The sequence below is a fragment of the Plectropomus leopardus genome, chromosome 7 (genome assembly GCF_026936395.1).
Source record: "Plectropomus leopardus strain MGB_pleo_1.0 chromosome 7, ASM2693639v1, whole genome shotgun sequence".
Lineage (NCBI taxonomy): Eukaryota > Metazoa > Chordata > Actinopteri > Perciformes > Serranidae > Plectropomus > Plectropomus leopardus.
In genome coordinates, this window is record NC_142182.1 from 15,813,964 (window position 1) to 15,826,737 (window position 12,774).

Sequence of the window (12,774 nt, forward strand, 5' to 3'; positions counted from 1 at the left end):
CTGTTCCTTCTCTTTTATATCACACAGAAATACCATTGTAAGAGGGAAGAGAACGTGATGTGCTGAAGTGAGAGGCAAAAGCTGGATCTCAAATAATGTCATGTCCACAGACCCAGGTCAGGAGCTACAAAGTATATCTACTATTACAGTAAGTATCTACCTGCACAGGCTGTTAACTTGCTTGGAGTATTGCATCTGACAATTTCTGTTGTAGTCATCTAGAAATGACTAATGGGAAAACAGATCAGTTTGGCGTAGAACTGCCTATTCAGTGATTCAGAAACTGAGGTGTAACTGTAAACGGCATTGCTTTATGTAAGGCAGTTAAGTCTGTACTGGAGCTTCGTGTCTGGAGGCTGTCTTTTTTTTTTTTTTAGCTGTATCAGAAACTGCTTTAGTGGTATTGCCAGACCACACATCTCTCATTTCTGGAGTAAATTATGGTAGATGTGCCTTTAAACCCACAACATGCTGTTTCTTGGGGCATACCCTGGCTCAGGCCAAGGATGGGGGGGTTATGGACCGCAAGACTGCAGCTTCTGGGTTTGTGTAGATTGTCTGTGTAGATTGTCTGTGGTGGATCTGCACATTATTAGTCAGTGACTGGTGGCTTTTTCCGTTCCCCACATTCTCCTACCTTCTCAATATTACACCTACTCACTAATCAACCTTTCCTGACCGCTTCAGTTTTTTCCAAAATCCAGTTTAATTAAGTTCAAAGAGTTCACTTATTTCTATTTATTTGATAGCTCATGTCAAGGACTTACTTTCATCTACTTCCAACATAAAAATAAATGATTGAAATACTGTTACTTATGCAACTGCATCCAGTTTTGCAAGTGAACACTAGATGGCTGTCTTAACCAGGATTGTTTTTATAAGGCCTTGAACTCCCCTTTATCACATTTTTAAACATTTACCCTTTTTTTATCCATTTATTTTCATTCTTCCCTCTGTTCCTTCAAAGGAACCGGGGTTCCTTCCTTTTGTAGAATTTGTTTCAGGGTTTGCATTTGCTTTGGTTAGAGCAGTTACAGCTTCAACCAATGACTGACTATGAGAGAAAGAGCAGCTATACTGTCCAACATGTTCAGTCAATGTCCTAAGTTGATTGACAATGCAATTAGCACAATGCTTTAAAGGGAAAAGCAGGCTGACATGATTATTTTTAATGGGTAGCCTATAATATCTACCATGTTCATATGGATGGATTACTGAGCACACCTATTGGGCACAAGCTCAGGGGCCCAAAATGTCAGGGGCCCCATTGGCCTTCATCTGTAAAATATCACTCAAATGAACATGTATTGACCATTAACAGACTCAAAATGACCAGAAAGAGACACTAAAAGACCACAAAGAGATGCAAAGGAACTGCAAAGAGACACAAAATAACTGCAGAAACAGGCAAAAAAAAAAAAAAAAATCAGAGACATAAAACGACCACAAGGAGACAGTAAATTCCCTTAAAGACATACAAAGTTACCTCAGAGACACAAATTATCTCAACAAGGCATAAATGACTACAAAGAGACACAACAAGATCAACAAAGACAAAGTATCTCAAAGACACACAAAACTATACCACAAGGAGACATGAAAAAAAAACCCACAAAATCACTAAAAGATGCCTAACTAATACAAAGAGTTGCAAAACTACCAAAAAGTTTGTGTTCTGCTCATATGTTGAAGAGGTGGCTGGGGCCATTTGTACATCTGTTCCCAGGGGCCCATCATCTCATAATTCACCTGTCATTGTTCACTATCTTAGCTCACGGTGTTTGCGTGTTGACATGATTAGCTCTGAACACAGCAGAGGCTGAAGGAAGTGTTGTTAGTTTTTCACGTATTTTGCCATAAAACCAAAATACAGGTTAAATTAAAAGTTTGGCCTGATGCTTACATTTGACTAGGTGGTGAAGGGATGGCCAGAGATATAATTCATTTAAAAGTGCAACAAAACTGTTTGCACAAAATGATATGCCAATCCATCCATTAGCTGTTGAGACATTTCCCTCAAAACCACAGGCGTGAACCTCATAGCGGCATAATCATAGAGGCACAATGAATATTGATCTGATCCAATTTTTATGGCATTGCACTGGAGTAGTTTCTGTGATATTTAAGTCTGGACTAAAATGGCGGACAGACCAACGTTACCTTCCTTGGAGCCATGCTCAAAAACAGGTCACTTAGTTTGGCTTAGACTCCTGTGGGTTTTATCTAGAAAAAGGCTTTTGGCACAAAACCACCTTTTCATTTTAATTAACTCATTCAGAATTGTACTCCCTCTGACATGCTGCTCCTTCTAAATTAAGTTTGATTAAAGCAGTCCCTTGGTTGGAAAGGCTAATTTGCACCCAACATAGAGATGAAACTGTGATATTAAATTATCCTCAAAAAGACCTTCAAGGTGAGTTTGATAACCTAATTTAGCTCCTTTCATTTTACAAGAATTGATTCCACCAAATTCTTTGGCGCCCTAAATCATAGCCTTTCTTTTGCTCGAAGAATAGAGCTGTCATAGAGCAACCAATGAGGTTACTCAGATAAATCAGCATTATTAAGGCAAATCAGTCACTTTCTGTCTTTCTCAGAGGGCATTAGTGTTATGAAGTCTGGCCTTTCTCTTTTGCACTTTAGTTTTTTTTCCCATTTAAATGAGGATACTAAAAAAGTCCCCTTTCACCTCTATTGTTCGATGTGTCTCTGGCTTCTCTTATTCTGCGGCCTTCTGTGCTGTGCAGACCTTTTTAGTAGACCTTGCAGTAACGTATGAGTATTCTGTTTACACTTTTCTCATCCAGAGCAGAGAGACAACCTATAAAACATTGAAGATGTCCCTAAGTTAGTTTTGGAGAAACACGTTTTTCTCCTGCACTGTTCCTTATCTTTTCTTGTGTGAGCTTCAGATTCTGAAAGGTCTGTCTTTATATGTGTATTTACATACATCACATGCTTATAATGCATTAACAGGTATTTTTCACAGCAGAGATGTTGACTAGTCATAGCACAGAAAGTGCATGTTTTACCAAGGGTGTAGGTCTCATTCATATCATTCTGGGGCAACTGTGGCTCAAAGGTAGAGCGGGTCAACCTGTAATCGGATGGTTAGCAGTTCGATCCCATCAACATCTTGAAGTATCATTGGGCAAGATACCCCAAAATGCTCCTGTTCAATCTGTGTGAGTGCTTGTGAATTGTAAAAAAAAACTGAGTATCAGTTGTGTGGTAACCTCGGCCACCAGTCTATGAAAGTGTGTGAATGGGTGAATGTGGCTCATAGTGTGAAACTGCTTTAAGTGATCAAAAATGACTAGAAAGTGCTATACAAGTGCAGGTCCATTTACCATATCAACTTTGGGGGACATGCATATGAAACGGGGTGTTTGGGGGCCCTCAGTCAGAACATTTTGAGCACCAGAAACTTCATATCTTGCTTTTTGGCTAATATTATACACCAATATGTGCATTTCTGCAACAATTTATGGTGTAAATGTCTTTTATTTTGTCAGAACAGAAGTCCTCTGCTCCTTTTGAATTTTTATAGGTGCTTACTCACAGGCATAGCTTTTGTGATGTTTCTTCTGCCCTGCAATCTACACTTACACATTAATAATGGCTTTTATTCTATTCATGTATTCCTGTAAGCCATGACAGTATGACGGTGAACTAGCACTCACAAATGAAGAATAAAAGATTTCAGTTATCTATTTAACTGTCATAATTTAGCGCCTTTGGCCCTATCTGACAAATAAGCTGAAGTTTGACTGCACAACACCAGGGTTCACTGTTGCTCCAGAGAGACCTCCAACCTGCTGTCAAATGCAGAGTCTCACTGCATCTCAGATGCAAAGCAGCCACAGTCCCACAGATCAGTGAGAAATCTCCAGTTCATGGAGTCCACCTCCTGGACTTTTGACAGTTATTTGCACTGAGCTGGTCTTACAGTAAGACTGCAGTCATTTCCAGTACATTTAACTTAAATCAAGTACCTCCCTGTGGTTGTTCAAGAATAAAGAATATCTCTACCATCTTTTCAATTGCACTTGCATGTGCATCCATCGTGCCTTTCAGTTAAGATGGACTGGGGTTGATGTAGATTCCACAGAGCCTTTGTTTGGGTTTAAGAAGGAAAAAACAAGATGGCTAGGCTAGACCCTGCAAGTGATCCCAGCAAATGACCTTGAAAGTAATTCAGATCTTTTCAATGAGTTCTCCTCCAGAGGAACAGAGAAGACTACATTATGCATGCAATCTATTATTAATGGTCTTGAGTCATGTTACGATCAGACATGGGCCCTCAGAAAATATCTGAAAAGCCCTATCCTCTGGAGGAATTGTACCCTAAACATGATTATATAAAAGCAGTTACTTCTACTGTACATTATGTAATTTATTATTTACTACTTTTGTCTTTTACATTGTACTTTGACATGACAGGGGTTATGTGTTTATGCTTTTCTAAAGTTTTGAGAAACTTCCCAAAAGAAGACTTTAGAGAATAAGCATTGAGCTTCATGTTTACATCGCCCTTTTTTATTATCGTATTTAATAAGCCTTATCATGAGCCACATCAATGACTTTTTATTGATCCTCTAAAGCCATCCAATTAAAACTCCTTGCTGCTTCATCCCGAGAGTCCATTGGCTGACAGCTGTTCTCGGTCTCCGCGGCCCCGCCTCCATCTGTCAGGCACTGCGCTGCTTCAGCACTGTGTGATTGTTGATGCACTGTAGTGAGATACTACTCTTTTAACTTTATACGGCAACCTTGGATGGACTTTTCTTGAAAACAGCAGAATATTATTAGCAGTGCTTGTGTAAGACGCGCGCGTATTCAAACTCCACCGTCTTGAATCTTTTCCTCCACTTTCCCAAAGCCCTCTTTTACACTATGAAGTGCAGTTATGGCAAGGAGTAGCAAGTCAGTAGCGAGGACCCTGGAGGATTTGACGCTAGACTCGGGTTATGGTGGAGCCGCCGACTCCTTCAGATCTTCCAGTGCGTCGCTGTGCTGCTCAGAGGCACATGGGGGGAATTACTGGCATTTAACCGACTCGATGCACAGTCGACACAACAGTCTGGACACTGTTAACACGGTCCTGGTCGAAGACGCCGAGATCCTGGAGAGCACCGGGCAGTGCGCTAAACTACCCGAGCTTGAGGATGTGCCGTGGAGCCTCGGGGAAGTGGCGAGCGCGCTGAGCAGGGACGAGGAGATGACCCTGCCGACCCCCCCACAGGACGTCCTGCTCAGGCTCTCAGTGCTGATCAGCCGGGCCCTGGTCAGGGTCGCGAAGGAGTCGCAGCGCCTGAGTTTGCGCTACGCCAAATGCACCAAATACGAGATCCAAAGTGCCATAAAGATGGTCCTGTCGTGGAGCGTCTCGATGAGCTGCATCAGCGCGGCCCTCAGTGCCTTGTCCCTGTACAACATGAGCACGGAGGAGGACAAGTTCTGCCGCGGGAAGTCGGTGCGCTGCGGACTCATCTTCAACGTGGGGAAGTTCTTCAGGTGGATGGTCGACAGCAGGATGGCGGTCAGGATCCACGAGCACGCGGCGATCTACCTGGCCGCGTGCATGGAGAGCCTCTTCCGCGAAGTGTACGCGCGGGTGCTGCGCAGTGCGCTGCTGGAGCGGGATAACGGGATCCCCAAGTTCACAGTGGAGACCCTGGAGCAGGCCGTCAACACTGACGCAGAGATATGGGGCTCTCTGCAAATCTGGCAACACCTGATCTGTGGAAAGAATGCGAGCGGTGAGTTGTGAATACTGTGAGTCCATGCTACATGGGTTAGTCATCTCCATATCCTTAACACATATCCACGTATTTTTAATCCCTTTGTGTAATTTTCCACTTGTAGGGCTGCCCCCTCATCTCACAGTAGATATTTACAGCAGTACAGTAAGGTAAAGGCTGCTTCATTGATTTACTCTAAACATCCTTTTCGTGATGTAACACATTATTCCAAGCAAGTCCCACCTGCACCGTACCCAGATTTATATAAAGAAATCCCTCAGATCTCTGACATGAAAAAGGTTCTGCCACAATGTTTTTTCTCTCTCCTGCTAAGGAACTGTGAACTTTAACTCAACAGCGAGGAGCGTATTTGCGGTTGAAATAGTGCCTCCTATTCACAGAGTGAGCTGCAGAAGCTGCAGGCAGGTGATGACTGACTGAGTGGATCAGGATGGGAGAGAGTGGTCATGTTAAGGCCAGCTTGCCTCTTCTGTCTCCTGTGCAGTGTTACATTGCAGACGCTATTCTTTGACATCCTTCATATACTGTATGTGGCTGTTTGGTTAATGCACAAAATGACGAAGCAGGGGCCTGATGTCCTCCAGGCTTAAGGCCTGACTTTGAGAGCTTTCAGTGAAAGGGGCTCTTCCTGTTGGTTTTCCTACAATAATGCCCCTCAGAGGTAATTTTTATTCTTTTCATCCAGAGAGGAAGGAGGTCTTTCATTCCTGTGTACATTTGCTGATTACGGTGCACACAATACCTCGCTGGTAGTTTTCACATCCGTTTTCCAAGTGTTTCAAAATAGTGATTGGTGTGTGCTTTGAAAGTAAGTGTAATTGCATTCAGACTTCACTGCTGCCTAAACAGCAATACATCACAAACCACTCTAACGCATGCTTGCCCCTGTTTTGATGGATGTTGTAAAAATGCTGTTGTGGCTCCTCTTGCAACAGGTTTACGTAATGAAAGGCCTTGGGGGACCTATGTGCTATCATGCATTATGCAGAGTGATGCGAATAAAACTGAGTTATAGAGTGAGGGAGAGAAAGAGAGACAGACTGGCACATAGAGACAGAGAAACTCTGTGAGAGACTCTGTGGCCATATTGATGAATCACCAACAGAAGCCTGGCATCATGAGAAGAGCACTTTAGTTTTCTGTACCTCTTTGTTTTAAAGGGACAGGGAAACATTTTTGTTAAACACTCAGCTTGTTTTCTGTTTCCATGTGTTTTTGTTTACAACAGTACATGACTGTAAGGCTTCAGCTGCCCACTCAGAATCAGACTCACAAAACCGTGCATTCAGTGATGACAGCGTCTATATTACTGTATACCTTGATCCTCAGTGCAAAAATGTGTTTAATGAGTATTGAATGTCAATATTCAGTCACTCGGCTCACTCAGAAGGCCACTTGGCATGCAGTAAGTCTCCAACTGTGGTCGAGGTGTGGTGAGTGTTCAGTGGTGCATTGGAGCGGTGAATAGGATAAGATGCAAGAAAAATGTCTTGAGCATGTGGAGTATTGATGCAGTGCCCAAGGCTAGAAAATTGGCAGAGTGCATCAAGTCTGTGGTGTTGTACTGAGTTGCCTATTTCTCGCTTTACATGTCTTCAGAAACATATTTTAGCTCACTATATGATTGTATTGAGCCAGCCAGTTATAACATTGTTTCATTTGTTACAGCTTGCTATAGTATGTCACCCACCAGTGGGAGTGTTAAATGTTTTGGTGCTGCACAGTGTATTCTGGTAGTTATAGGTTTTCTCCCTCTTGAGCAAAAGTGAATGCAACACTTTTTTTTCTGTTGGTCACTTAGGATCAATTTCAAAAGTATTTGCATCCTCCTGCTGCATAGACAGTCCACTTATATGAACCGACAATCTTTCCATCAGTGAGATGCTTTTTTTTAGTCATTAGTGGGCACCAAAACAAAGCTAAAAATAGAGTGAATATTGTGCATATTTTTGTCAGGTGGGAAGACACATAATTCCAAAATGAATGCTAGAGTTGCTCAACTTAATGCTAACCGTATCAGCTTAAAAGGATATGTCAGAGTTGTGTTTACACCTTGTTTCAGCTGTCCCCAAGTGGCAAAAAATAGTCAATTAATACAGCTTTAAGTCTCAGGGTGTTCAACAGCCATCCAGTATTCTGGAAGATTTAAGATTATTATTAATTATTAGTTTGTTTGGGTGTATATGTATGAATGTGTGTCTGATATTTTTCCCCCACCAACACTGTCCCTTCTTAAGTTTGCCATAGGGATGATATATGTGTATCAACAGCTTGTTCCTGCTGCTCCTGAAGAGACCAAAAAGTCAATTATTGCAGGTTTGAGACAGATAGGTGTACAGACAGTGGACGTGTGCGTCTGCTGGGGCATCAGCGAACCTGTGGTTGAGTTTATATAAGAAGTTCGTATAGGTGGATGATTTCCATCACATTTCTTACTGCAACTCTGCAGGATCTCTAAACCTCAAGACACCGTGTATCTGTTGTGACAGATAAGGCCGAGGCTCAGCCGCATCGTTCGTTGTCTTTACCAGTAAAACCAAACAGCCAGTCAATCCGAGGGTGGGTTGACCTTAAGCGAGCCACTGCCTGCCAAATTGAACCTTCACATCGCTCCATCCATTCTCTCCGTCTCTCTCTGCCAAGTGGGAGCGATCGAGGTGATTTTTCCATATTATGCTAAAGCTGGTGACCCAGCTTTGTCAGTAAGCCTTTATGAATATTTTTATTGCATCTCTTTAACCAAAGCTGATTTCCTTTTTGTGATGCCACAAAGTCAATACTGTAGTAATTTAATGAACTTTTCAGCCTCTATCAGGTAGTAATGAGCTGAATAATTTGGCAGGCTTTCTCTCTTAAAAGAAAGCAATAAACTGACATTTTGAGAACAGGGTTTATGCTTGATTTTTTTTTTCAAATGGCCAATATGGCCGTTAAAATTCCAGAATTCTGGCCAAAACACTTCATAAATAACTTGAATAAAATAACTTCAAAATAAGCTAGGCCAAAATAAGGACGGGGTCTACTGAACAAAGTGACTCATCAGAGGTTTAGTGGCAGAGGCAAAGGAGGAAAAAAAACACCAAACCCGCTATCCACCATCCGGCTCGTTGTGGTGAAGTGAAGCATATCTCTGGTCTGATCTGTGAGGAAACATGCAGTGTGTTGAAGGTCTTTCTGGAGAACATGATTCATGATGCCGTCAAGTAACTACACTGAGCATGCTAAGAGGAAGACCGTGACTGCCATAGATGTGGCGTGTGCTCTGAAGAGGCAGGGATGCATGCTGGAGCATCAGTAGATAAATAGATCCTTTTGTATTTAAAATCCTAAAATCTGGGCTGCACAATATAAGTTTATATTTAAGTTGTCTTGGCAACATATTTTATCGGTCACACAAGGCTATTTAATATGCTATTAATACATTTATTTGACATATTTCCCTCTGGATATTTTGGCTATAAGTATCATATGCTGGCTATTGTAAACACTTTTTGGGAAGGGCTTTTTTGCAGCAAGTTCAATGAGAAGATCGATACTACTCTTATATCTGTACATTAATTAAGCCACAACCAGCAGGCAGTTAGCTTAGCTTAGCTTAGCATAAAGCCTGCAAACAGAGTGTAACAGCTAGCTATGTGTCAGCCCGCCATGATTAAAGCAGCTGCCATCACATATTGATTTTATGGTTTTGGAGCTTGACTGGTTTATAGGAGCGCTATTGGAGGATATGTACTTTAATGGGGTCTGAGTTTCAAAACCTGCACCTGCCACCGGCACATATTTAGTTAGTTATTAGTTCTGCAACCCAGCCTGACCTGTCGACACAACTTTCGCAGCCAACCCGAAACTGCAAAACCAATAATAACCATGCCCTGTTCAAATAATTTGGTTAGGCAGTAGATCTAAAATGATCACCTTGGAACTATTTCATTCATGTGAAACTCTATATTTTAAAAAGAAGGTAATTCATGAATTACAATTTAAATTCATATTGTTTTGCTTCTTCTTATAATATTTAGCAGCACATCTCCACAATGAATTTCCCTGTTGGTAACAAACCAGATTAAAGCAGTTGTCATATTGGTGGCGCAGAGGACAGGATCGGCACACAAAGTCACCAGTCAGAGGATTAAAACATGAAAACATTAAATGAAATATTTCTTTCTATTTGTATATATTTATCAGCCAACACCCATGATCCAACCCACATGTTCTTTTTTTCACCCAGAAATGAACCTGTAAATAAAATTAAGACAAAATACAACCCGCAAATTTTTTGTAGGTCACCCACAGAGTGCCTTACCTGATGCAGGACTGTGGCCTGGCTCTGTCCAAATGTAACTAAATCCACCAACCAGGAACTCTAAATCTCATGTATTAACACTTTGTGGTGTTACAGGGGCTATGTGCCTGATCTTTTCAGCAGAGTAGGGATTACTGGCACCTGATAATTTTTTTGTGCCAGGAGCAGTTACTTCCTCAGGTCTCAACATTTTGAACTTTTCTTAAACCCCTTATGAGTGACCAATAATAGAAAAGCAGAGGCTGTGTAGTTTTAGGTATAAGTACCATACATAATTTGTTACATATACCTATCCATGGATGTATTTCTTTGCAGCTAATTCATCAGTTTATACAAACAAGGGAAAAATCTTGTCCGTGGTTGTTTCATTAATTGATACGTGAAGCCTCAACACAGCATCCATAATTACCCTATGCTATACTGTCTGTTATACTCCTACTACACCTCACAGCTCCACATTGGCACATCCAGCATATGGCAGGCCTCCCACACACAAGCCCAAAACGCACACACTCACTCGCTCTCATACAGCGAGATGTCAGGGGCTCCTCTCACCATGTCTGAGTCAGTGTTATTTGCAGGTGGGTGTTGGGTTTCCCTTCTTCAGCTGTGGTATCCTGTCAGAACAGGAAACTGCTCTATATGGTGGGATATTTTTTATGGCTCCCACTAGACCAAGGAACACAGTGATTCTTTGATTTCTTTAACAACACGTGCATGTCACAGAAAATGTCTGGTGGAACATGATATACAGCGCTCAGGGATGTGTACCACCCCCTAGGACGATTTTCTAATCATGCTTTAGGTGTAAGATGACTTTCGAGTCTGGGCAGAGCTGCTTGGAAGGATTTAAAGGAAAAATTTTACTTGAAAGTCATGAAAACAAGTGTAGGTAATGTACCCACAAGTCCTGGCCCATTTTGTTTTATGGCGGTAATTTTATTTTCTTATTCACATGGACAGGTGGCCAAACATGCATGACATGATATCAACATATTTCCAGTGCAGTTACAGTTGACTTGGTTAACATAATTTTTTTTTAGCAAACCAAATCATTGTATAGCCCAGTGAACCATCTCTGTCAGCTTGCAGAGCGGTTGGTGGGTAAACATGACATAGGCTACACTTAAAGCTGCTATAATCAGTATTTTTACACTGATGAATTGAAGTGAAACATGAAAGGGGTTCTCTCATGATCCACAGAGAATTATCAACACACTCTGCAGTTCCCATCAGCCCTAAGGAACATTAAGGTGTCTCATTTTCTTATCTGCAAATGTACAATTCTGGCTTTACTCTTGCTGCTCTAATCAGCATCGGTTCCAGAATCAGCAAGCAGCTGCTTTTAAAGAAATAAAACTCTGATAATCCCACTGAACGCAACATTCCCAACCAAACATCAGACTGAAAGTTAGCAACTAGTGAGTGAACACAGCAGTTGAGCATTTAGCAGCTTAAAGGTCCAGCGTGTAGGATTTAGTGGCATCGAGTGGTGATGTAAACTAAAGTGGCCAATGCAAAAATGTGTCTGTAGCCATTGTTTGGTTCGTCCATTCAGGGTTACAGCATGGAAGTGGAAGAGGACTTGCTGCATATGTATATATTAAAGGCTCATTCTAAGGTAATGAAAATGCAACCATTTTTATTTTGGGGTTATCATAAACAGCTACGTATATTTTATTTCAATTTCTGTTGAAAAGGTGCCTCTAAATCCTACACACTGGACCTTAATAAGCTAGGTATTTGTCACATATTGCTTCTTTCAGCTTGTTGGTTTGGTTGGTTACGGCCCTTAACTTTTGTTTTGTTTCAGTGTCAGCTTTCTCATCTTTGTTGTTTTCAGCTGTTTCAGTGAAAAATGCTCTGATAAACCCACTGTGTGATACTTTTGCAGCACTTAATGCACACATACAATGTAAGCTACTGGCTGGTGAACATAGTGGAGCATTAAGCAGCCAAAGAACCACATATTTCCCTCTGGGTTGGTATATATATTATTAAATTGGACTTGCATTTGTCAGGTTGCCAGATGGTGACTACTAAGAAATGCTAATGTTGATCTGTGTCTGCACCATGAGGAAAAGGTAACTCCTTATAAAACAGTATGTCAGTGTTGTGTTATCAACTGGGACCACTGCCTCTAAGCAGCCAAATAAATCAATCAACACAGGTTGAAAAAAAAAAGAAAAATAACAAATGATTACTTTAACCTTGATTTGTAAAATGTATTTTTAATAATCATATGTTTTGTATTTATTTAGCTTGAAATGTACTCTAGTATATTCTTTTACACAGTAAAAACACTAGCTTGTGGAGAATCTTGTCTAATGTTCTTTTTAGATGTAGAGATCTGTGATGACAACTGGCAAAAGCTATAATTGATGTGGTACAACAGATTTGATATTTTTGTCATATGCTTGCACCTGGCCTTTACCTTTTTTTTTTTAGTGTCAGTATTGCGGAATCAAGAGGCAAGGGTTTCTGTGTAGACCTACCATTTTGCATCGAGATTCAACAATCAGTCAGAGAGCAATCCATCATTGAGCTGTCAGAGATTTTTCTCTACCAATGGCAGCCTCAGTAGAAATTCAGTGCAGCCACAGCTTGCATCTTTGTGGAGCTGTTGCTAGTAGTGTCTGAAATATAACCCTGTTGAGGGGTAATTTGAGGTAATTTGAACAACCGGGCACGCTGCTCTGTGGCATT

General features: G+C 41.2%; 1 protein-coding gene across 2 annotated transcripts in view; it reads left to right on the top strand.

Annotated features, from left to right (window-relative positions):
• Positions 1 to 4,690: 4,690 nt before the first annotated feature.
• The window catches only part of abtb3b (ankyrin repeat and BTB domain containing 3b), an 88,743-nt gene continuing 80,659 nt past the window's right edge, over positions 4,691 to 12,774 (top strand). The window contains exon 1 of one of the 2 annotated variants that reach the window (XM_088080035.1): positions 4,691 to 5,762. In XM_088080035.1, coding sequence (XP_087936161.1) covers positions 4,910 to 5,762 — 853 coding nt within the window. In that variant the 5' untranslated portion in view covers positions 4,691 to 4,909. The remainder of the gene's footprint in view (positions 5,763 to 12,774) is intronic. The other variant, XM_042495909.2, reaches the window with a different exon arrangement.